This window comes from Panthera tigris, chromosome C1 (assembly GCF_018350195.1).
Source record: "Panthera tigris isolate Pti1 chromosome C1, P.tigris_Pti1_mat1.1, whole genome shotgun sequence".
Taxonomy (NCBI): Eukaryota; Metazoa; Chordata; class Mammalia; order Carnivora; family Felidae; genus Panthera; species Panthera tigris.
The window spans coordinates 175,265,548-175,292,241 of record NC_056667.1 but is presented as its reverse complement, the minus strand read 5'-3'; the positions used below and the strand labels follow the sequence as shown (position 1 = coordinate 175,292,241).

Genomic DNA, 26,694 nt, shown 5'->3' with positions numbered 1-26,694 from the left:
TAAACTAAGCCCTTGGGTCTCAAGAGCACTTTAAGAATTCACTCCCTGAGGGTCGTCCCTCTCCCCGGCCAAACCGCAAGCTAGTGAGAAAAATGGGCAATTTGGGGTGGGCTTTTCTTTCTCTCTAGATCTCCTCCCCTTGCCCGTAATGCCTAGCGCCAGCTGACCAAAATGCATCAGCCGTTACCTCCATCCTGGGAGCCAGGGCTTGGCCGTCGCTGCCACCCGCTCCCGCCATTTTGTCCGGTGGGCCACGGCAGCCGCAAGGGCTTGTGGGGGATGGGGAAGGAAGCCCGGCAGTGCGTTGGGGCGGGGCTTCCGCAGACTCCTAAGATGCCCAGAGAAGGGGCCTCTTCTGGACCAACCGCGATCCCACCCACCAGACTCGCTGAGAAAGCGTTGCAGCCCAAAGGTGATGTAGCATTCCTTACAGCGGCGCCAGGAAATGTTTTGTAGTTTTCATTTTACCCCTTATGTTTTTGTTGTCCCTAATGACTCTTGAGGGCCATTTCTCATGGCAGGATGTGTAATAGTGGTAGGATTAGAGTCTCAATAGTACTTACAATCTTAAATTTGTTGTGAAGATTAAATGAGATCATACAAGGTAAGTGCGTAGTGTATCTAGCAAATAGGTAATAAATACCTGCCGTCATTACTACTAGTCTCATCGGGCATGACCCATAAGTGCAAAGAAAAAGCTTTGTTTTAGAGGCCATTGTAGGACCTTTTGCAACAACTGACTGTTATCAGCTACAAAATGAGTACTAAATTTTGCTTACATACATTTGCTGGTACAAATGTATGATGCAAATTTCATCTTTTATGTCTCTGTAGGCTTCTCTCTTTCTTCAATTTACCCAGTGTTTTAAAAAGGATTACTGGGGCGCCTGGGTGGCTCAGTCGGTTAAGCGTCCGACTTCAGCTCAGGTCACGATCTCGCGGTCCGTGAGTTCGAGCCCCGTGTCGGGCTCTGGGCTGATGGCTCTGGAGCCTGGAGCCTGCTTCCGATTCTGTCTCCCTCTCTCTTTGCCCCTCCCCCGTTCATGCTCTGCCTCTCTCTGTCTCAAAAATAAATAAAACGTTAAAAACAAAAAAAAATTTAAAAAGGATTACTACCGGGGCGCCTGGGTGGCTCAGTGGGTTGAGCGTCGACTTCAGCTCAGGTCATGATCTCACACTCCGTGAGTTCGAGCCCTGCGTCAGGCTCTGTGCTAACAGCTCAGAGCCTGGAGCCTGTTTCAGATTCTGTGTCTCCCTCTCTCTCTGAACCTCCCCCCGTTCATGCTCTCTGTCTCAAAGATCAATAAAGGTTAAAAAATTTAAAAAAATTAAAAAAAAAGATTACTACCAGAAATGTCTCCTAGAGAGGGGCCCCAAACTTTGAAAGGAGGTAATGGAAAAAATACATACTATTTAGGTTATTGGTAAGAGGACTGTGCTGGCAGGAAAAAAGGACCGTCTACAGGTAGATTTCTAGGGTATCACAATTTGTACCTCTTAACACAAGGGTCTTAAGAATTTAAAACTTCTTGGGGCGCCTGGGTGGCTCAGTCAGTTGAGCAGCCGACTTCGGCTCAGGTCATGATCTCGTGGTCTGTGAGTTCGAGCCCCGCGTCAGGCTCTGTGCTGACAGCTCAGAGCCTGGAGCCTGTTTTGGATTCTGTGTCTCCTTCTCTCTGACCCTCCCCTGTTCATGCTCTGTCTCTTCCTGTCTCAAAAATAAATAAAAGGTTAAAAAATACATATAGAATAAAACATGAGGCAAGGTCTTTGTGATCTTTGCTTAGAAAAAGAATTTAAAAAAAAAATTTAAAACTTTTTGGGGCGCCTGGGTGGCTCCATTGGTTAAGCGTCTGACTTCAGCTCAGGTCATGATCTTACGGTTTGTGAGTTGGAGCCCCGCACCTGGCTCTGTGCTGACCGCTCAGAGCCTGGAGCCTGCTTTGTGTCTCCTCTCTCTCTCAAAAAAAAAAAAAAAAAAAAAAAAATTAAAAAAAAGTTTTTTAGGGGCACCTGGGTGGCTCAGTCGGTTGAGCGTCCGACTTTGGCTCAGGTCATTATCTCATGGTCTGTGAGTTCGAGGCCCACGTCGGGCTCTGTGCCGACAGCTGGGAGCCTGGAGCCTGTTTCAGATTCTGTGTCTCCCTCTCTCGCTGACCCACCCCATTCATGCTCTGTCTCTGTCTAAAAAAAATAAATAAACGTTAAAAAAAATTTTTTTTTAATTAAAAAAAAAAATTTAAACTTGAGATGATATGGAATACGGAGATAATGTATCCAGTATAGAACATTTTACTTTATAAAACGAACTTTTTGCAAATTAAGTGTTTTGGTGCACTGGGGGATCTAGTTTTTGAAAGGACACAAACACAACGAATAACGTTAACCTAAATTTTGTTAAATCTCTGGATCTTCCCATGTTCTCTGACAAATGTTGACCCCCAAACCCAATAATTTCCATTTAAGAGACAGCAATTTCTAAACTGTTACCCCAAAATAGAGGTAAATGGCAGGATTTTGAAAGCTAAACTTCTTTTCCTCTAAACTTCATTTTCTCACTTTCTCCCACTCCCTGTCTCCCCATCATACTTTAAATACTGATAACTTCTGTCAGATATGCCAGCTCAGTCTGTGTCATTTCTCTCTGCATGGGACCGACCCAGTGTAAAAGTCCACTCAGGCTGCCATAACAAAATACCACAGACTGGTGGCTTAAAAGCACAACATTTATTTTCTCACAGTTCTAGAGGCTAGAAGTCCAAGATCAAGGTGTCAGCATGGTTTGTGGTGAGATCTCTATTACTGGATCATGAAGGGCCACCTTCTCACTGTATCTTCACATGGGGGTTGGTAGGAGAAAAGGAGAGGGTGAGCAAAAGCTCTGGTGTCTCTTCTTATAAGGGCACTAATCCTACCATGAGGGCCCTTACTCTTATGACTTCATCTAAACCTAATTACCTCCTAAAAGACCCTATTTCCAAATACCATCACACTAGGGGTTAGGACTTCAACATATAAATTTTAGGGACATGATTTAGTCCACAGCCCTTAGTAAATCAACCACCCAAGAATACTAGGTATTTGGAGTTCGGGGTTTACAACCAATAATTATTATGACAGCTGGTTCTTCAGAATAAAATGAACGTCAATGTTAGTTTGTTTAAGTTTTCCAGTTTTTGAATCCTTTTTCAATATGCAAGTCAGTAAATCCTCACTTATAAAATAACCATTTAATACATAATACAAAGATGGTTTAAAACTGACTCGTTTTATTATCAATTTTAATAGGAACAAATTTCTTAAACATATTTAATTAGGTAGCTTCTGGAATATGGATTAAATGATGAAAAAATGGGCGACCATGAACACACCCTTTAATTTCATTTCCAAATTCGTGCTTCATTCTGTACATAATGTCTTGGATGTCCTCTTTTGACAAGTACATCGGCAACTGTCTAGATAGACGCACTGCTTCTCCCTGTGAAGAGAAAGCCATACATTTTACCATGATACACCCTGAAGCAGAAAACCTGTTATTTCTGGCAAGAGAGAAGGCAGAAAATTGATTATATTCTTTTTATTACTCATTTACATATGAAGCACAAATTATGTTAGTCATTATTGTAGGTTCTACACATAGAGAAGAATAAGACAAACAACATCCTTGTTCTTGTGAAATTTATATTCTATTCTAGTGCAGAGAAACAAAACATAAAAAGACAAAATTTCAGTAAGTAATAGTGTGCAAAATTAAACTGGGCAACAAGATAGAGAGTGATTGTGTGGTTAGGGAAAGCTTCTTCAAGGTGACATTTAAGTTTCAATTTAAATAAGAAATAATGCAAAGATCATGGGGTAAGAAAAGCATTTCAGGCAGAAGTAACAGAAAGAACTGAATGGTCACTGTGGGTGTAGCATAGTTACTAAGTAGAAAAGGGAAACAAGAAAGGGAGTTAAGTAGGGGCCAGATCACCCTTTAGGACAGGATGAATGCACAGGGAAATAACCAGGGGGTTTTAAAGCAAGAGCCTAATATTTGCTTCACATTTTAAAACAATCAGTTTTGCTGTTCTGTGAAGTATGGTTTGAGGCAGGTCAAGAAGAGAAGCAGTCCTGCAGGCAATTACTACAGTCCTGGTGAGTCTTTGACAAAGGTGATAGCAGTGGAGATGGAAGGAGGTTTAAAGACTCCTGACACGAGCAGGAGGTAGAGTCAAGACTTGCTGGTGGACTAGTTATGATGGATATAGACCCAAGGATAATGTTTGCATTTTCAGTATGGTGATGCTGTTTTCTGAGATAGGAAAAACTGAGCGTTTAGGGGTAAATAGTATTAGCAAAGCTAGCTTCTTTTAAGATTTATTTAAAAAAAATTCTTGTACTTCAAAGAACTTGAGCCTAAGGGTACCTGGGTAGCTCAGCTGATTAAGCGTCCAACTTCAGCTCAGGTCATGATCTCAAGGCTCATGGGTTTGAGCTCTGAGTCTGGCTGGCAGTTTGGAGCGTGGAGCCTGCTTTGGATTCTGTGTCTCCCTCTTCTCTCTGCCCCTCCTCATCTCACACTCTTTCTCTCTCTCTCAAAAATAAACATTATTTTTTTTTTTCAAAGAAGGTGAGCCTAATATTATTCTCTGCAACCACACACCCTCTTCCCTTTATCTTTCCAACCATCCTATTCCTTTCTAACTAAACCTATTCTTTTCTTTAATTTGACCTGTAATCTCCTCAATCCCTCCTTAATTTTCTGCCTCACCAGCACCTTTCTTATCTTTCCCTACTTAAGGTCCTGAATAGTTAGTGAGACATTAAGGATATTATCTCCAGCTTCCTGCATTCATTTTTGATTCCTACTAGAACCTAATTCATCTTTAGGTTCCTCTAGGAACCATATTTATTCCTCTAGGACATAACACAGTTTCTTGTATATACACTATGGGTTCAAATTTGCTCACTCACCCCCTTGTTCTACATATTCATCTTGCTAATTGCTACAGCTGGATAAATTGTACCAAGCACTGTTAGAAAATTTCCAAACTGTCCTGGCTGGATCCAATACCAGTGTTAACTCTTATGAGTCCTCAATGCCATTTGGACATCTTATTCTTCTCTAATCAACCTTCTCTTACAGTACCTACAACTCTTATTTTCAGATATTCTCTACTACAATCAAATCCCCATTGCCTCCCCAGCCTCTTCACTCTCAGCAGATAACTTTTCCTACTCCTTTCCCACATGGATCACATACATCACTTCTCTCAAGTTTACCTCAAAATATTTTTACTTTTATTTTCCCTCTCTTCTGCTCTTAAGAGAACAGTTTCTCCTTTCTAAAGCTTATATCTTTTATCCCATCTTCCTTCCTGCCTCTTTTGGAACATCCGCTCTCTAATCTTTTATGTCAGTCTTTCCCATCAACAACACAGAAACACAGACAAGCTAATCTCTCTTTTTTTAACACCATGTGACTTGCAGCCTACACTTTTTCACCACTGCTCCACTGTTCGGCCATTGGCAAGTCTTCTCCTGACTATTTTTCTATTATTACTGCTATCTAGCAGCCATACCTGATGGTCTTCTAGCAACTATTACCCTATAGAGAATATGATACTAATTACTCATTTTTAAATTTCTTTCGTTCCTTAACTTTTATATGTACCTCTGTTTGGTTTTTCTTTTATTCTCCTATCTTTTATTTCTGATTCATCTTATTCAGCTTGACCTTAAATGTTAATATGCCTGTAGATCTTATGGAAGTTCTTTTTTTCCCAGGCTCTCTTCCTTAACAATCAATCCACAATTGCCTCAATGTAATGAGAAGTATAATATTAGTAAAAATATTTATATCTAAATATCCAACCATTTTTGTTATTTTTGAAATCGTATTTCTTTCCACATGGTTCTTCAATACCCAAAACATGCCCCTCAACTCCTTCAACCTTCGTTTAAGTTTATACTACCTCTTTCGTAAGAAAAGATTCCTTTGAAGCCATTAGAAACTATCCGTGTTAAATTGCTCCCACAATAGGCTAGGAAGTTCCACAAGGCAAAGCTCTTGAAGGACTCAATGAATACTATTGAATAAAATCTTCAGAAAGGGTAAAAAGTGGACTTTCCAAAAGTCTGACCCTCAGAATGCAATGGGCACACACCATGGTAAAAGTCTAACCAAAAATGGCCCATTTTTTTTTAAAAGGGAGAAAACAGATTTTATTTACATTCAGGTTTGTTTTTAAAATACCAAACTTAAGGGATAGAACTTCAAACACAGACAATCACTATTGTTTTCCCACTACTATCATATACTTGAACATTTAAAACCTTATAAGCTTCTTCCATCCTCTATTACTTTAGAATTCATTTTTTAACCCACTGTTTTATTTCTTATTTGTGGTAAATATTCCTAAAAAACTAAAATTTCCATTTATTCAATAATCTACATCTTTCACTTACTCTCCCTTTTTGCTTTTGAAGAGATCAGGGCTTAAAATCCTTTATAGACAGGTATTTGGTGTAAAAGTGGAGAAATTTTGAATCCTTTCTTAAAAATCAGAAAAACTACTCCAAACAAAAAACAAAAACAAACAAACAAAAAACCTCAGAAAAACCATCACTATAAAGGGTGTCATTCATAGGGCTCTTCCTCAATATGTACTCAGGAAATAATGTTATGGTAAGGATCCATGATAGAGTTTACTACAACCAGTTTATGATGTCAAACTTTTAATGAAGTTTTCTTTTTTTGGTAGTATTTCTTCTTGCAAACATATAATAAACCTAATAGAAACTTTACTATTTTGAATGTTTACTATTTTATTGATAAACAGTTAAGTATCTTAAAACCTAAACAACCTACATAATCTAATAATGCATACCTCCAAATAACTTATCACTTTACGAGGTCTACATTCATAAACTTCCTTTGCATTTTTGTTTAATATGGCATTAAGAATTTCTTTTAAGTCCATCACTCCATAGAATGGGAGACAATTAGCCATTTCTTCTATTTCCAAGTAGTCTTCAGCAATGGAAACACCTAAAAGAAAAATAAATAAAACCACATGTAGATATAGTTAGTTTTGTTTGAATTATATTCCAGAAAATGCCTATTAAAAACAAAATCACTGTGAAAACATTTAGTGAACCTTCCTTAGAATTTAATATAGTCAGGACAAAGTTTTGTTCCTTAGTTGGAGAACAAATGATAATTTCCCATAGGATTTCACATTAAGTCATAAGTGCTCATAGACACCACATGTGCTTTGTATCTCTGTTATTGCACTTCTGTTCTCTCCATTTGTGTAGAACACTTCCTACTTTGGAGAGAAAATGGAGTCCCATGATATTTATTAAAATAAAATTGATTTAAGTGTTTTAACAACTGTTGCTGTTCAAATTCTATTCTATTAGGTTAATATCTAGCTTAAAGGCCTGAATTATCTCTGTGACTATTTTAACTTAATTATAAAAATATTCATAGTAATTTATTTTTTCCAACTTTATTGAGATATAATTGATAAACACTATACAAATTTATGGTTTACAAAGTATTGACTTGATACACTTATATATTACAAATGATTACCACTATACTAACTTATTAATATATCACTAACTTGAGAAAATGAAATACTAATGTTTTAAATGTTTTAAAATATTTTAGTGAAACAATATTTAAAGCTGACATTATTTATTAAACTACTTTAATTTAGTGATTAAAATAAAACTAAAAACTAGATTGGATATATAATGGGGTAAAATACCCATAACAATATAAATTCCAAAGGATCAAATTTGGCTTTAGAATGCATTTTAAAATGCTGCAAAATAGCAGAGATTGTCTTCTTTGGCTCTGTGTAACACTGTTAATATTGAATTTCATACCATGGTTAGCTAGAAGTAAAGAAAATGAGACAGTCCAATGTTGGATAAGTGGTAGCTATCAATAGATGAAAAAAAAAAGGAGTGATGTAGCTTGAAGAGTTTCAGATCCTGAGATGTCAGTGATCCTATACCCAATCTGTTTCCAGTTACAGATCAGTTCCTTGACCTGGATAAGATGCAGTGGTGGTATAATAGAGGAGGCATCCTATGTTCCTCCTTGGAAACAACTATAGAGTAACAGAAGAATATCTATAATTAAACATTAAGGGATAAAACACAAGAGTTGAATGAAGGGAAATAAAAGGGGAATTTAAATGGGACTTGATACAGGGTTTAGGTAGGCAAAGAGGAAGAAGCAGAATATTCTAGTTCACATATTTTTACACATATATACAGATAAGTAAATTACAAAAACATCAGCTAAGAGACTTCACTATGCTGGTTCTGTACTTTTTATGCTATGATTAGACTGAAAAGTCTAATACTTACTACATTCGCCCTGGAAAATAATACACATTTCACACAATTACTTGTGGATGTGAATAAAGTATTTGGCAACAGATGAGGAAATTAAGCAATATTTTAATTTCTAGATTTGAAACATTCAGATATAGGAAACTTAGCCCATCTTGGGACTCAAACCCACGAGTTGTGAGATCATAACCTGAGCTGAAATCAAGAGTCAGATGGATGCTTAACCAACTGAGCCACCCAGGTGCCCCGACAAGTTTCCACCTCGTAAAATATGGAATTCTTGTTGATGTAAAACAAAACGCTATTCCCATTAACAAGCAAAATTCTTAGGATCACATTCAGAACCTTCCCTCAAAGCCAGATGTATTATTCTTCCTCTTTTTTAAATGTCTTTATTCAACGATGTTTTCTGACAACTGGCAAACTGTTTATCCAAAGTTAGTCTAAGACAACAAACTCTAAAAAAAGAGTGGTCTTTAGGAAAACATGACATAAAAATTAATGAAGGGAAAAAAAGGGCTTAAAAAAGAAAAGAACATGAGAGTTTTTAATCTGATGTGTTTGTTATTGGTAAGATAAATAATGCTGATGACAATCTAAGTAAAGTTAATTCTAATCAAATCAAGTCAGTTTGCAGATAAGTCTTATTCATTTTTATCTCTGGTGCCATGCAAGGTACCTGGTATTCCAAAGGCCTTAAAAAACACTTCCACAAAGCTAAGAGCTGAAAGCATCTGTCAGATAGAAACTTACTGGGTAACTCAAAAATAAAAAAATAAAAAGTTAGCTATCCTAACTTAAAAAAAAATTGCTGTGAACCTGCGGAATTCTGTGGTTCAAGTTGTGCAGATTGCTGTGTTAATCCTCAAATCAGTTTTATAGGTGTGCAAGATGGCTTGGTGTTTGGTGTTGATTTGGCTGCATTCAGGGATGAGAAATGCAAAAAAAAAAAAAAAAATTGCTGTGATAACATCTTTCATGAAAAAAAAAAAAAAAATGGCACCTGCCAGCAATACCACATTGTTAATCAGAAAAATAGATTAAGAAAAAAATATTTAACTACATATATACATACACACACCCCTAGCTTCACACTTCAAATAAATTAAAAAGATGTTAGGGGTCCCAAGGAAGAAAGATTTCTATGACTAAAAGAAATGAGGACAAGTCCTTTCAGAAAGGGGTACTGGAAGATGGGAAGAAAAGAGAATATTCAAACACCTACCACTGTCAAATACTATGTGTACTGATTTCTGTAAGTACCTAGTTAAGTGCTAACTACTTTATAAAGTAAATATCTCCACTTTATTTATTTATTTTTTTAACATTTTTATTCATTCTTGAGACAGAGAGAGACAGAGCATGAACGGGGGAGGGGCAGAGAGAGAGAGGGAGACACAGAATCGGAAGCAGGCTCCAGGCTCTGAGCCATCAGCCCAGGGCCGGACGCGGGGCTTGAACTCGCAGACCGCGAGATCATGACCTGAGCTGAAGTCGGATGCTTAACCGACTGAGCCACCCAGGCGCCCCAATATCTCCACTTTAAAAGAAGCAATATAATAAATTAGTTAAAAGGTAGCCTATAAAGATGCTTGGGTTTAAATCCTTGTTCTACCACTAACCGTGTATCCTTAAGCAAACTTCGTTGTGCCTTGATTTTTCCATCTATAAAATGGAGACAGCAATAGAACATACTTCATAGGGCTATTAGGAAGATTAAATTAATACATTTATATTTAGAATCGTGCCCTGTACATTATAATTATTCAATAATTATTAGTTGTTATAATGAGAAAATATTGAGGCCAAATGACTTTCCCAAGAAAACCCTTTAAATGGCAGAGTTGAGATTTGGACTAGCTTTTCACTCCAAATCTAAATATCCAGACTGAGGTAGAAGGTAAGAAATTTCACGGTAGGTGTTCCTAAAACTGCAAAAGTCAATGAAGTTAAAGTTTGTTTCACCAAAACATTTTCTGTATATATCTAATTTCATAGTTTTGTACATTGTTTTTACTTATTTTCTTTTTATGTCTCAGTAAAACATTCCTGTAAAAATTTTCAACACTGTTTTGGTTGAACTTTATTTTTCTACACCTTGGTCATGACAGCTTTAGGGACAAACAGGAGAGGGGACAGTGGGATGACTCTACGCAGCACCTCTGATACCAGATGAAGGGAAAGTAGTAGGACAAGACCAACATAGGAAGTTAGGGCAGAAAAGAGTTAAATATGGAAGCTATGAAAGAAGAGAGAAAGGGCCAACCAGGAAAACTGAAGTCTCCTAGCCAGAAGGATTTACTTTTCTCTCCACCCAGTGAATTGCCATACAAAGTAAATAGTTTTATCACAGTCTTTTTAGCAAAGCAATGGAATCAAATCACTCACTCTCCAAATAGTAAGATTGCTGATGTTACAAACCCAACTGGCAAAACAAGTAAAAATCCTTTTAAAAAGGTAAGAGAGGTCCACTTTTGTTAGACCTTTCCAATATACTATGTATATCTTTCCCATCTAAAGGAGTATTAAATAATTTAAACAAAGTAGGCAGTTTGCATTTTGTGACAAAAGAGGTCAAACATTACACTTTTGTAAGGTCCACTTTTGTTAGACCTTTCCAATATACTATGTATATCTTTCCCATCTAAAGGAGTGTTAAATAATTTAAACAAAGTAGGCAGTTTGCATTTTGTGACAAAAGAGGTCAAACATTACAATGAAACTACTCGATTAGTTATGAAAACACAAATGCCAGGTAATATACTGAAAGAGATGCCAAGGTTGCTTGTTTCCAACAGAAGTGACCTTTTTGAAATATGACTTTTTACATACATAGCTGATGCTGTACTTTTCATGAAATAAAAATATACCATGATATGTACATTATGAAACTCAAATGTAACTTCTGGAACAAGACTTATTTCCAAGTCAGGAAATATTAAATCACATTATCATACCTGGTATTAATTTTATCTTGAAACCATTTGCTGTAAGACGAGGATCAGACAGGTAAGTTGATCCACTGTGTCTCTGATCATCTGTGGTCATTTTACATAAAATCTCTAAGTAATGAGATCCATTAAAAAGACTGAAAAAGAAATTAATGGTCTTTTAACTTATTAAATATGTAAAATTAAATAAGAGGATTTATGGGAAAAAGTTAACCCAAGGGCCCTCTAAAAATCATCAGTAACCAAAATACAAAGATATAACTAACCCCTAACCCTGTAAGAAACTTTATTTTTTTACATTTCTGTATCTTTAGAAGACCTACTGTATACAGTGAACAGAAAGGAGGAAGACTAGTCATAAAAGACAGTTTCTATCTTTCAGAACATGACAAACTAAATGTGAAATCAAAAACTGTGCTCTCTCAAATCATATAATTGAAAACTTTATAAATAATGCCATAGCTATATTATTGTATCATAAGGTTGTTGTGAAAATCAAAGGGTTTAGTAAAGCTCTTGTAAGTCCTCAACAAACATTAGCCATTGTTATTGCTATTATTGAGCTCTTATTTTTTATTTATAGAAATCTAAATTACTCCATTCCTGCATTACAACCATAGTGAGAGGGGTGCCTGGGTGGCTCAGTCGGTTGAGCAGCTGACTTCGGCTCAGGTCATGATCTCACAGCTCCTGGGTCTGAGCCCCGTGTTAGGCTCTGTGCTGACAGCTCAGAGCCTGGAGCCTGCTTTGGATTCTGTGTCTCCCTCTCTCTCTGCCCCTCCCCTGCTCGAGCTCTGGCTCTCTCTCTCTCGCTCTCAAAAAATAAACATAAAAAAAAAAAAAAAAAAGAACCATAGTGAGAAAACTAAGCCCAGCCCATAACTACCCTGTCTTTGACACAGTTATGAAAAACTTACATTCATTGTGGTGGGGATGTCACATTTGATAAGAAGGGTGAAAACAATTTTGAATTCAGCTTTGTTGCAGTTCATGTTCAAATAAGAAAGCTTTTTTTCAGGGTAGTATGGGCCTCCAAAAATAATTTTTAATGTATTTGGTTTTGAAAAACAGAATGTAACAGGAAAATATTTTTTAAAACATATAATTTGTACAAGCACACAAAATGAATTTTGAACTTTAAATGAAAGTTCACAAATACCATTTAGAAAAGCAATCAAGTTTAAAATTTCAGATACACTCTAGCTCTTTTTAAGGGGAGAAAAGAGAAAGTACGATCAGATTTCTGAACTGTTTAATATACCCCAAATCTGTATTAATTCTTTTTCTAATTCTTCAACAGTTTCCTAAGCCAATCTTAAAAGAATACTACAAAAGGATTCTACTACGAAAGAATACTATGCTGGATTTTAGTGAATGTGATTACCATTGCCTTAATTAAAAAGGTAGCCTTGGGACAAATGTTTTCCTGTGTCCTGGCCCTATTTTTTATTCTGGTGGCAGGGTTTTTAACACAAGCGTTTTAATATATTGTATAAAAGATTTTGTTGTAATTTATTCTTGGGAGTTCTGAAACAATTACCTAGTGATGTGTCCTAGAGAACAAATCCTCAATATCTTTCTAATTTCAGGTTTTTAATCTCCTTTATCATACATAAGATTCTCTCCTGTGTCAGACTAAAAAAGAAGTATTAAATATAAAAAAGGCAAATGTTAATAGTTATTAGTCTCTTTTACAGAAAATACTTTGCTCATGTAGGATAAAAGGGAAATACCCCATTTTGCAAAGTATAATAAAATCAGTTCAGGAAACAATCATCAATGGATGAATCCATTAAATGGAAAGGTTGATAGGGAATTTTAAGGTATAAGAGTAGGCTGTCAATGGCTGAACCCAGTGATAAGTGCCTTTTGATGTGATGAAATACAAAGCACATAGCACAACCTATTGAACTGTGATACTAAAAAGGATAATTTAAATCTATTCAATCCTCTCGAGCTGTCTTCTGTTTAAATATGGGAGAGGGAGAAACAAGTTAAACACCACCTTAAGAAGCAAAGGGTCAAACTGAGATAACAGGATATTCTAATGAACAAATGACTGTTATCAACAATAAGTTAATGGTGTGATATTTAGAAGAGATTTAAGAGACATAACAAAATGTGATGGCTGGACCTTGTTTAGATAAAAATTAAACTTGATAAATTAAAAACTATAAAAAAGAGGGGTGTTTGGGTGGCTCAGTCAGTTGGGTGTCTGACTTCGGCTCAGGGCACGATCTTGCAGTTAGTGAGTTGGAGCCCTGTGTTGGGCTCTATGCTTGGAGCCTGGAGCCTGCTTCAGATTCTGTTTCCTTCTCTCTCTGCCCCTCCCCCACTCACACTGTCTTTCTCTCTCAAAATAAATAAGCATTAAAAAAAATTAAAAAAAAAAAACTATAAAAAAATACATTTTGAGACCATGAAGAACGCTTTCAAGGAATTAATATTGTGAAAGATAGGAACTGTAGTTAGGTAAGTCATTTTTATATTTTTTTGGCTTTGTCTGTAAGACAATAACATGGAACTTGTAAACATGTCTATTCATATCTCAATGGTCCAGTTCAATTACCTGGGCTCAAAGAGACAGAGTTTGGAAACATATTCTCTGACTGGGCAGCCATGCATACAGCTAAGAAGGGGAAGGAGAAAGTGTAAGTAGAGAAGGGAGACTGGATCCTGAACAGGGGTATTGGTCTCGTCTCGATGCTGGATACCTGTTATGTACTGTTTTGAGCAGTACATACAAAGCATGACCATTCCAGCCAGTTATCATGTCTTTGCAGAGGCCAAAGAAAGCAGCTGATCATCCCTTGTCTCTTTCCAAAGCCCTTTAGGTAAGTCATTTTTAAGAGAAAGATACTGAAAGATGTTTGGGTGGGAACTGTCTAAAAAATACTTAGGAAAGAAAATATGTATGTACACACACACACAACACACATACATATACACACAGCATACATATATATTTGAAAGGATAAGTAGACAAATGTGGGAAAATCTTGATAATTGTTCATCAAGGCATTCATTGTATAATTCAATTTTGGTATATGTTTAAAATGTTAGAAGAGTATACAATGAAAGAGAGTCATGGCAACCTAACTTCAAAATTACCCTTAGGAAAGTCACTGTGTACAGAAGAATTGAGGTTATTTATTAATTGCAGAAGTAAACTATCTAGCATACTCTAAAATTAGTAATTTAAAAACAATTCCATTAAAGATTAGAAAATCAAATTTTAAAAAGATTTCTTTAAATAAATCTTTTCCCTACTAGGAAACTTTTCCCTACTAGAAACACTTCCAACTTGTTACTTTCAATTTCTAATCTAGTATGGATTGATAAATGTTTTGAGAGTTAAAAAAAAAAGAATTATATTATTTCACCATACCTCTCTGTTAATATAATGGGCTTTTCCAGTGGCTCTGCAGGAAGTTTATGATTCTCAATAAGTCTTTTAAATAGGAGGGCTTCTTCTACTCTGTAAGGATTTAATAACATTACCTCTGTTTTGGATGTAATTAGCCACCCATCAGGAAACTTGAGATTGTGGATCAAGCAAAATTCGTCCTTCTCTTCTAAGTCAAATTTATGTTTCTCAAAATTTTTTTTTAAGTTTTCCATAGAAAAGGGGATCTGAACTATTTTAACATTTTGGTTCTTTCTTTTTTCAATTTGGCACTGAAAGAGGTCTTCAAGTTTTGGCTGATTCGATAATGAAGTTTTCAATTTGTGCTTCTGTGCCAAATGCCATGCACTGGTGGGCTTTATCTTTTTTCTGCCATCTTTTAATGATATTTGTGACTCTTGTTCAATGGCTCTCTTGATTTGCTTATTGTATCGTTCCAAATCTTTAGTAGCCTTCTCTTCATATCTATGAATAAAGATAAAATATAACTAATGAGGCCATAATCAGGAATATATTAATCATCTGAAGTAAATTTTATAAAAAGTAAAGATCTGGTATTCTAAATCTGATAATGATGAAAGAACTTCTATTGGACTAACCCTCCCATACATAACTATGATAAACTCTGCACAAAATACAGAAAACAACTATTTAAAATAGGCATGAAGCGCAACCAAAAACAGGCAGATATTGGAATAAATTTGACATTTGAAAAAAGAGATCCAGGGGTGCCTGGGTGGCTCAATTGGTCAAGTGTCCAACTTTGACTCAGGTCATGATCTCATGGTTTGGGGTTTGAGCCTCATGTTGGGCTCTGCAAGTGGGGAGCCTGCTTGGGATTCTCTCTCTCTGCCCCTCCCCAGCTTATGCTTTCTCTATTTCCCAAAATAAAGTTAAAAAAAAAAAAGATATCCAGATTTATACAGATGTTACACAGAAGACAGCCCCCAGCATTAAGGGGAAGTGGCAAAAACTCAAGAAATAAGCTGCACTTTAAAAAAATTTTTTATGATTTTTATTATTTATTTTTATATCACATAATATTATAAGTTGCACTCTTATTAGCTTGAATCACCAGAACAGAGTTCCTTGCTTCCAAAACAAATGGAAATTGAAGGAGAAAATCCCGTTTGTGGCAACCCAGAGGAAAACAACTGCTAGAATGTTAAATGAGCTAAAAAGAGATTTTAGTGACTACCACTCCAGGGTAAATGGAGTTTCGAGTTTGAATTCTACATAATTAGATAGCTTAGTAAACACTTTGGATTTTAAATTAAAACTGGAGTAGGGCCAGGGTAAGGAAAAAAATTATATCTTAGAACTAAGGAAGCTAGGATTTGCCCTAGGATTAAGGGGGAAATTTAAACACTCTAAGGATATATAAAACAGCCTCCACAAGCTCAACATGATCTGTCAGTAATTTAAATGCTTGGTAGAAAAAAACATGAATACGTTTCAGAAGAAGATAACAAAACCTACAGTTTCTTCAACAGATCACCCACAACGTCCATTATATAATCAAAAGTTACCATTCAAGCAATAAGACGAGAAAATGAGAGTCACAGTCAAGAGAAAAAGTGGTCAGTAAAACCAACCTCAAGATCATTCACTCAGATGTTGGAATTTGCAAAAAAGAAAAAAATTTTTTTAAAAATAGGTTTTAATAAATATTTAAGGACTTAGGGCAAAAGAAGATCATAATGAGAGAAAAGAAGGGGAATCTAAACAGAGAAGGGACGTTACAAAGAACCAAATGGAAATGGAAATTCTAGAACTAAAAAATACAGTATTTGAAATGAAAAATTCCCTGGGTAGGCTTAGCAGATCAGGGATGGCAAAAGAAGGGTTAGCAAACTTGAAGACAGATTAGTAGAAATGATCCAATCTGAACAATGGAAAGAAATAATGAAGATTAAAAAAAAAAAAATCTCAGTGGCCTATGGCACAACAACCTCACATATATGTAATTGGGAGTCCCAGATAAAAACCGTAATAGTGAGGGAAAAAAAATTGAAGAAATTATAGCATGGATGTTGTAATTTATATAAATGAAACCTTTTACAGATCCAAAAAGGTCAGTGAACCCCAAGCAGAATAAATACAAAGTCCACAGCTAGGCATATGAAAATGAAATTGCTCAGAACCAAAGATAAACACGAAATTCTGAAAGCACTGAGAGGGGGAAAAAAAGACAATACAAAAAAGAATACCACAAAAGATGGATATAAATTCTCATCAGAAGCAATGTAAAGCCAAATGACAGTGAATAACATCTTTTAAGTGCCAACAGAATACAGATTTCAATGCTACAAAGCCAAAGGTCTTTCGAAAATGAAGATGATACAAACATTTTCAGATAAAAGCTTAGAATCTTTTGCCAACAATAATTGCACTGTTAAGGGCTGATACCAGATAGAAATTCTGATCTATAGGAAAAAATGATGAGCCCCAAAAAATGGTAACTATGTAGGTAAAAAAGAAAAAGGATCTTTTAATATGATTCTCAGGGCTTCTGGGTGGCTCAGTCAATTGAGCGTCTGACACTTGATCTTGGCTCAGGTCATGATCGCAGGGTCGCCGGTACAAGTCTTCCATCAGGCTCTGCGCTGACCATGGAGCCTACTTAAGATTCTGTCTGTCTGTCTCTCCCTCTGCCCCCCTCCTCGTTGTTCTCCCTCTCTCTCTCTCTCTCACTCTCTAAAAAAAGTTTTTTTTAGGGGGTGCCTGGGTGGCTCAGTTGGTTAAGCATCCACCTTCGGCTCAGGTCATGATTTCATGGTTTGTGTCAAGCCCCATGTTGTGCTCTGGGCTGACAGCTCAGAGCCTGGAGCCTGTTTCAGATCCTGTGTCTCCTGCTCTCTGTGTCCCTCCTCCCCTGCTCATGCTCTCTCTCTCTCAAAATATAAAATAAACATTAAAACAATTTTTTTAAAGATGTAACTAAATAAAATAGTCAATTCTACATCTGAAGAGTTCCTTACGCATTTACTGTAATATCAACATGGAATAAACAATTCCCTGAGCACTATGTAAGAAAATGCATACACTTTAATACTCCATGTACTAAATAGATACTAGTAAAATTAAAAGTCACTATGATAGCATGCAAAATAAAAATTTTATGATTAAATTTATAATGATTCATACTTAAATATTAATTTTTTCAGTTGCTATTTGTTTCTCATTTTAGAGTCATCAGTGAAAAAATAAATTCAAATAAACTCAACACATCCAAACCATTTAATTTAGTTCATTTCAAAGGTACAAGATAATGAATATTTTAAAATTATACTGGGTAAAATGTCTAGAGATCTTTTTTTTTTGGCGGGGGGGGGGGTGGTTAATGATAGCAGAAATAAAATGAAACTTCTAGAGCAAATCAAAGGCAGCCTAACATTGTGATTATATAACCCTTTCCTAAAAAAATGAGATGCCAGAGTCCTACTCTCAGATTTTCTAATTGTCCAGGCCTAGGTTGAGGTTGAACAGCACTGTTTTTAAAAGGCTCCATGGGTGCTTGCTTCGGCAGCACATATACTAAAACTGGAACTATACAGAGAAGATTAGCATGGCCCCTGCGCAAGGATGACACGCAAATTCGTGAAGCGTTCCATATTTAAAAAAAAAAAAAAAAAAAGGCTCCATAGGTGATTCTAATGCATACCCAGACCGAACTGAACTTTGGTGTCCAGCAAAGTGTAATAGTCAAGAGCACAGACCCTGGAGACAGACTCTCTGGTCTGGTCCTGCCACTTGGTAGCTCTGTAAACCTACGCAAATTATTTAATTTTTCTGTGCCTCAGGATAATTGCCTGTAATATATAATTAACCTACATCTACTTTACAGTTTTGATGTGAGCAATAAAATGAGTTACAATGTGTCGAGTACTTACAAAGTAATGCTTGGCACCACAGTAAAGGATTACAAATGTTTGCTATCATTTTCTATCAAGAAATACATCTTATAATGAATGGGGGAACATGACTGACTACAGGTTGGTAATTATTTAAGCAACTTTACTAAAAAAATTTTAAATGCAGTTTTAAATTTGAGACTGGAAAATTAACATTATTTCTAATCTTAAGTAACTCTTAAGAAACTAAGTTCTATTGTAGGTAATATACATGAAACATTTTAAAGGAGAAATTTAGATATGTGTTAGCAAGTAATGATATTTTGGGAGAACTATATTAAATGTTAAAGGTGAGACTAAGAGATAAGAGACTACAACATATCGTGCAGTTTGTACTCAGTACATGTTTGTTAAATGCAGGAATGTTAGCTGGATAGGAAGTTAAGAAAGACCTTGTTTCGCTGTAAACTAGATTAAAAAAAAATTATCTCTGGTTACTTACCAGGCTATACTCATAAAATTTTGTACCTAATTTTCTCCTACTTCTACTTAGAATCTGAAGTTCTGGATTAGCTATACAAAACACACAATTTTTGACAGTTTATTTTCAATAAGTACTATAAAAATAAGTATTTTTAGCTCTTGGATATTCGAATGCAAGATTTTTCCCTTACAGTGAAAAATGAGTTCAAGATGAAGGTCACCATTTGTAATTAATTATAATGTGCAAATTTTCACATATGGTACTAATCTTGTGATTTACTCAAGAAGTCAATTTAATTAGTTCCTTGGGAAATATAAAAAGCTATGTCCAAAGGAATATTAAGTAAATGTTAAGTAAAAACAGCTGCTACCTTTGACTTAATGTCATTAAGGGATTCAGTAACCTGAATGGAAAATATTAATTCTGATTTGACCAGTAATCAATTCAAATGTTTTTGTAACTACAGGTTACCTGTAATTATGTATATCATCTTCAATACTCCAACTAAATATTATTATTTTTTATTTTAGGTAAAAATATGTTCATAGTTACTATAAATGAAAAGTTCAAATTAACATCAATTGACTGAAACCCCGGTGACAGGGCACATGGTCTAAATATGGTTTCTAATTCATATTTAGAAATGAAAGGAGAAGAAAGGAAAGGAAAAGAAAGCAAAGGAAAATATATCCAGAAAGGAAGAACTAAAAAATGAAGTACCCCTACTCCAAAGTCTGTCCTATGCTCTCAGCAGAAAAACCCTGATCCTAGACCTTATCAAACTCTGTTATGGCTTACAGAACCTTCCATAATCTGGCCTGCCTTCCCTCCACTTACTTTACTATACTCTCTCATATTCTGTTCTTGTCAAAGTGGCATCTTTTATTTCCTCAATAACACTACTTTCCTTCTAGCTTCTGAGCCTTATGTACCATTTTATCTAGAAAATTCCCTACACCTTTCTGATTAATTTCTATTCAGGGAATCATTCATTTCCTGTCTCGTAGATGACATTAAGTCCAACTGCTAAGTATTTTCATAACTCCTTGTGTTTATTTTAAAACTCATTGTCTTCTATGATTACTGTTAGTTTGTGTCTTCCTCACTATACTGCATCATTTAGGAGAAAGTATATTTTATTTATCACTGTATCTGAAATGATTAGCTAGAGTACATAGGTCCTTGTATGCAGAATGTCTTTAATAAATACTCTAACTGAAGACAGGAAGGAAAGGAGGGAAGGAGGAAGAAGAAAAGGAGAAGGGAAAAGGAAGGGAAAAGGAAGGGAAAGGAGGAAGAGAAGGAAGAAGTAAGGGAAAGAAACAATAAGAAAAAGAAGGGAAGGGAAAGGAGGAAGAGAAGAAGAAGGGAAAGAAACAGAAGGAATAGGACAAAAAATGAAGGGAGGATAGATGGAAAGTCCATAGAAGTCTCTTATCCATAGAAGGAGTCTACTCTGATATCCCTTAGCACTTCTTACAGAATTTAGGATCATGCAAAGAATTCCAAAGTAAATACTACAAAAAAGTGGTAGTTACTGTGATTGCGGAGTGTGATCTCATTTTTGCTCTACTTTCTCACTAATCATAATTTTGGACACAGCCCTCATGGTCCCAAAACCCCTGGCCCTGGAAGATTCTAACACAACATTTTGTGACACACTGTAGCTCTCTGATTCCAAAATACCTGTATTTTCTTCTATTTCTGGCCTCCAAATTAATCTTGATTAAGCAAGTGAAAAATATTGTCAGTAACAAGTTTTCTGTTCACAGGTTAAAAACTGAGTAAGATCATGAACAATTATTTACTATGTGCCATTTTTCTTTAACACACAAAATCTTATTTAATCCTTCCAACAACCCAAGAGATACTGCCCACACATTTTTAGAAAAAGTCAGCAGAGAAAGAAACTCAAATTAAAACCTGGTGTAGTTCCAGAGGTCTGCTCTTGACCAACACTGCCTCTTTTGTCTACCTGATGGCAGTAAGACAGAGAAGATTCTGGATTCGAGAATACTGTCTGATGATAAACATATTTTTAGATGAGTTCTATTAACCATAATCTTCTACCTTGAGGCCTACAAAAAGAAACAATGGTGACACACACTCCCCAAAAGTCAACAGGAATAATACCTGCTGTTGGGTTGTAAGGGAATGGCTATTCTAAGCTGTTATACTGTCACTACCTTCCAGGAAAGGGAAGCATCTATGCCTTTTTTTCCCTATTCTCAGATAATACTCAACTCATCATCTCTCTGCTGGTCAATGCAATTCAACTTTTGTGGGCCTGCTGTACTAAAAGTTAAATGCACTGATCTTTAAAGTGCCTGTATCACTTAGATAAAACTAAAGACAATCACAATGTGTGAACCTTATTTGCAGCCTGATTTAAATAAACAAACTTAAAAATTTGATATTTATGAAGTAATCAGAAATCCAAACACTGAATATTTGAGGATATTAAGCAATTCTTGTTTTAAAAATTATCATGACTGTAGTAGGGCTATATTTAAAATAAGAGTATCTTATTATACATGCTAAAATGTTTATGAAATATATGATACTATCCTAGGATGTGCTTCAGAATAATAATGGTAAAAAGGAAAAGTGAAGTGCATAGAGGTACAGATGAAACGAAACTGACCACAAGATGATGGTTCGTGAAACAAGGTATGGGTTCATTGTCTGCTTAGTCTATTTTTGTGTATGTCTGGGAAAAGAAAAATACAACCATCCCCACCAAAAAAGAAAGAAAAAATAAATAAAAAGTAAAGAGAGAAGATAATTTATGGAGGCTTTGCCTACTGGTGTTAATCATTATTCTTTTAAATTGAGGGTGTGTAAGATTGAATAAGTTAATGAAAAAGTAAAAAAAAAAAAAAAACAAAAAACTGATCTAGTATCCACGTAATTTGTCAATCTAAATGGTAAGTTGCATTTAAATTGTTTTCCAGATGTTTCATGTAATATTGATATGCCCCAAATAAGAATACATAATTGGAAGTATAATTCCACTCTTTCATTTTCTGGTGGGCTAGATCACTTAAGACATAGTACTTTGTATTTATAGTAAGTGCCCTCAGTCAACTATAAACACTCATCATATTATTTTATGATATTTATTTAGATCATCTGATCTAAAGATGGCACGTAATATGTAGTTATTTTAATCAAAGACAGATCAAACCACCTATTTACCTACCAAAAAACTCACCATAGTTTATTAGTTGCCAACGAATAAATAAAAGATTTTAGAAGGAATCCTTGAGTTATACTGAAGAGGGATAGCATTAACCGCACTAAACCGAATCTGCAAAAATATTGTAATTTTTATACTGTGTTACATATTTTGAAGACCAATTTAAAAAGGGGAATGGTCAAGATATTTCTTAAAACTGCCACTGCTATAGCTGTTTTAATGCATAAGCTTTAAAAAGAGAAAATCCTGTCATAGAAAGATTGTTTAAGATAAAATAAGAAACAGAAGAAAACAGTAGTTTTAAATTAAGAAGAATGGAAAACCTTGAACTTCAAATTTCAATAATAAGACAGTAGTTAAGGCTTGTACCAAAAACAAAAAACAAAACAAAAAACTAAAAACCTCTAAATTTAAAAAAGTGATGCCAAAATAGGTACTCTAGCCAAACCAAAAGGTATTTTCCATTCTGCTTTTCCATAAATAAGAAGTTTAATTTTTTTTTTTTTAACCCAGTGAGTCATATAGAATGGAAATATCTCAGCATCAGGTCACATGCAAGCTCTGGAAACTTACTTCAGTTTTTCCTCTTCACTCAATGTCTTCCACAGTTCTTCAATTTGTACTGTTGCATCCTCCAGCTTTTCTGTGAGAAACTGAGCACGATGATCTTGAACAAAAAGGGCACTTGCTGACATGGGTTTCTTGATTACTCGATTGCTAATTAAATCATAAGCTGTAAGCTGTCCAGATTTGTTGTCTACCACATTTGATTTTTTGTTACAGGAACCTTCACTGAGATTCTTTTGTTCAGGGCTTGGAGAAGTATTATTACTTAATTTACACGCTGAACTTTCTTGAGGCACTAAAATTTTCACGGGTTCAATGTTTTCTCCCATTGAATTTTTAAGTGTATTTCCCTTGCTCCAGTCATCTGCACAGATTTCCAAAGACTTCTCAGGACCTGCTGCTTCCTTATTGTTCCCACTCTCATCTCTATTGCTTTTATTGCCATTTTCTGATTGGGTGTGCTTAACAGAATCTACAAAACAAATTTCACTACATTCCTTCTGAGCATCCTCACATGATAAATTATTCACTGGGATCTCCTGAAATGTATTTCTAGTGTTCTTATCAATGTTAGAATTTTCACTATTAAAATGATCATCATAATGGTCATCAACATGTAGCTGATGACTTAAACAATAATTAGTGTTTTTCCCAGATTTATCATTATGCACATCATTTTGGAAAGGAATGGCTGAAGTATCAACATTTGGATAATTATTTCCAGATGATTCCATCTTATTAAAAAGCACATCTGTTTCTGTTGTATTACTAACAACCATGTCAGCTGAGGAAACATCTGTTTTATTATTTTCATTTGTACCAGGTAGTGATCCGTAACAAGTCGTCATCAGATTTTCAAGAGCAATTAAAACAGATTCCTAAAAATATAAATTAACAAATGTTACAGAAAATTATAAAAATAATAAATAAGTTAGATTTAAAATATTTAAAAATACATAAAAACTCTCACACATGAAAATGGTTAGAGCTGCATAAGATTATAAATAACATAAATTTTAAAAAATTATCCAAAATTACCTTATTCTGTAATAATACTTGACTTTTATCTGGTGTTAAATTTACATCCACATCAGCTGTAGGAACATCAATTTTCAGAAAGAAAATGGGATACAAACGAGTGGATTCCTTTAGGCACTTCAGATTGTAATAATGTCGGATTAGCTAGAAATAAAAATACCATGTATATAAGGATAGTATTGCCATCCTTAAATACAACCAAAAGAAGTATAGTCAGCTGAGAAACTGAGTGGATGTAACTTCTTGTTAGGAAAAGCAGTATCTAAATGGTAATACTCATTTAGAGCCCTTGAACTTGCATGAAATACAAGTATATTCATTAGGAAGTACAAATATTCAATGTAACTGGCCTCATGGTTAAAAGATCATAGTGTCATGGATGTTATCAAAATCCAGGCTTCAAATCCAAACTCTGTTACTTCCTGGCTACAGTGGGCTACGAAAGTCACTAACATTTCAGTTTCTTCACTATAAATAAGGATAACAGTTCATCACAGAATTGTTGTGAAGTCCTATGTAAGACACCTAGCACAATGCTTAAAAAATATTACTGTATCTCTTTTTCTTTTCCTTATATTTTAGAGCAAATCCTTAGAAGTAGTCCTCATAATAAGCTGACAAATGACAGAGCTAGTTTTCATTTCTGATTCCAAGCAATATTTTTTTCCCAAAGTAGATTACCTTTAATATGTCTTTTTGATGTATTGGTCGACTGTTTATAAAGATAAAACTCCTTTCTGGGGTTGAAAGACTTGTAAAAGAGTGGTCTGCATCTTGCTTTGGAAGAAATCCACTTAGATAAATCTGCAATTATAATAAATAATTACAGAATTAATGTGCATTGTCAACAATGACTGTGGTTCCAGGGGTCTGGCTATATATAAGAGATATAAAAAAACAAAATGGATTTTCATCTTATGGTCTCAAGAGTTATATACTTGCTGATAACCATGCCTTGAACATTAACCTTAAATGAAATACTGAAGCATATATTACATTGATGTTCTCAGTCTCTCTTTCTACAACTCTATTTTAAGGAAAAATTAGCATTCATAAAAGCTTCATGAATGAGCATATGCCTTACTGTCACAGACATACAGCATAAATACTGATCTCTGTTCAACCCTATCTTCTTTAGACTTTTAAAAATTTCTTTTAACATTTAAAAATTCTTCATATTGTGACTTTCTTTTAGCTATTTGTCCTTTTTAGCCAGCTCTTCATGTAGAGAAGTGACTGGTTTATATCTTTATTCTGAGTGGGCTGTGAAGTCAATCTGAGTTTTCATTTCTCAATTAAAAAACGTCTTTTACTCTTTGACACTGATTGCAATACTTTATTTCCATTCTTGTTTAGAGAACCTATCTACAATCAAACCAATTATTTTTATGCTTTCTCTATTTTACAAATGTATGAAGAGGAGACAGAAAATGATGAAGGATCCTAGAAAAAAAATACCAGAGAGAAGAGAGAGATTGAGGAGATAGAAGGCAAGGAAAATGCTCCTACTTTTTACCTTTAAAGATAATATAGAGAATTGTTAAGAATACAGGATAGAGCCAGACTGACATGATTTAAATCCCAGCTCCACTACTAACTACGGGACCTTGGTCAAGTTATTTAAAATACAAGCCCTATACTCTCTTATATGGAACAACTAGTAACAGATGTATTTATATTAACCTGTTTAAAAAAACCCCACTAATAGTAAAATTTCAGCTTAGGTTTAGGAAAGTGAGACTGTCAGTGGAGATGCTATTTTTAGGTAAGCAGAAACCACGAGGCTCTTCACTAACATAGTGAGTAGGCTGCCATCTAAGTCTATGGCTATCCCTACCCTTGGAAGTAAGTGTTTAAGGAGCTGCATTACCAATTTTAGAACACTAAGTGCATTACTGTCACAGTGCCAAACTGTGCCAATTTAAAAAATAAATTAATAAAGCTGGATAATCCATTACAAAATACTACTTAATTAACTGTAAAACTTCACAGCATTTATAAATGGTTGTATCATATACCAGGTAACTTGAGACCCTTCTTTAAGTACCTGCTGAGCATCAGAAAGCACCTGTTTAGTCTCTGAAAGACTTACTGGGTTTGTGGACTTAAAACAAAAAAACCTTCCCCAAATAGGTAAGAATAAAAAATAAAATGAAGAAAAAACTGGTGATATTACTAATGTTTTATTTTTATACCATCTTAGCTGTCCACTGAATAATTATTATTATTACCAAATACGGAGCTTTAAAAATGGCTTAGGATAACCTTAAGAACTAACGAAGTATTATTTAAGTTATACAAAAAAGTAAAATCAAAGAGTAGTCTTAAAGTGCTCCAAAAATGAAAATCATGGTAGTTTATGGAAAAAGAATGACTGTTAGACCAAATCAGTGCAACCAAATAAAAAATCTGACTATACAGGACTCTCTGCCTAAGTATTCCTCAACCTAGAAAGCAAAAAAAAAAGAAAAAGAAAAGCAAAACATAAATACTTCTCCCCTGATTACTCTTCAACTGTAGACCTCTCCCTCTTTACCCTCATCTCCAACCTCCTATAATCTGGCTACTACTACATCTCCAATGGACACTCAGTCCACTTTTTGACTCTCTGCAGATCTTGACACCATAATTCTTTAATTTGGGAAGCATCACTCTGCTTCAGCCTTCTCTTTTCATCTTTCTGCTTCCCCCCAACACTTCCTCTTAGTCTGGTTTGCTGATTTCTCTCCCTTTGCTTACCGCCTATAAATGATGATGGGCCTGAGTTCTATCATCAGAGCCTTTTTTCTTGGTCTCTACTCTCCAAGTAATATCATTCACATCTATATAGATACACCAGC

The 26,694-nt window shown here is 35.2% G+C and overlaps 1 protein-coding gene, 1 long non-coding RNA gene and 1 other non-coding gene across 7 annotated transcripts in view; 2 read left to right on the top strand and 1 right to left on the bottom strand.

Annotated features, from left to right (window-relative positions):
* Positions 1-328: 328 nt before the first annotated feature.
* Positions 329-25,641, top strand: LOC122240981. The gene is made up of 3 exons (XR_006220855.1): positions 329-412; positions 21,623-21,720; positions 25,211-25,641. It is a non-coding gene; the product is annotated as an uncharacterized LOC122240981 (long non-coding RNA).
* PMS1 (PMS1 homolog 1, mismatch repair system component) overlaps positions 3,250-26,694 on the bottom strand; it is a 98,404-nt gene continuing 74,959 nt past the window's right edge. For 4 of the 5 annotated variants that reach the window (XM_042994904.1, XM_007094671.3, XM_007094670.3 and 1 more), the window contains 7 exons: positions 24,536-24,658; positions 23,855-23,998; positions 22,823-23,694; positions 14,695-15,177; positions 11,313-11,443; positions 6,873-7,033; positions 3,250-3,478 (listed from right to left, as the gene is read on the bottom strand). In XM_042994904.1, the coding sequence (XP_042850838.1) occupies positions 3,314-3,478; positions 6,873-7,033; positions 11,313-11,443; positions 14,695-15,177; positions 22,823-23,694; positions 23,855-23,998; positions 24,536-24,658 (2,079 nt within the window). In that variant the 3' untranslated portion in view covers positions 3,250-3,313. The remainder of the gene's footprint in view (positions 3,479-6,872; positions 7,034-11,312; positions 11,444-14,694; positions 15,178-22,822; positions 23,695-23,854; positions 23,999-24,535; positions 24,659-26,694) is intronic. The other variant, XM_015543190.2, reaches the window with a different exon arrangement.
* Positions 18,226-18,332, top strand: LOC122241618. The gene has a single exon (XR_006221860.1). It is a non-coding gene; the product is annotated as a U6 spliceosomal RNA (small nuclear RNA).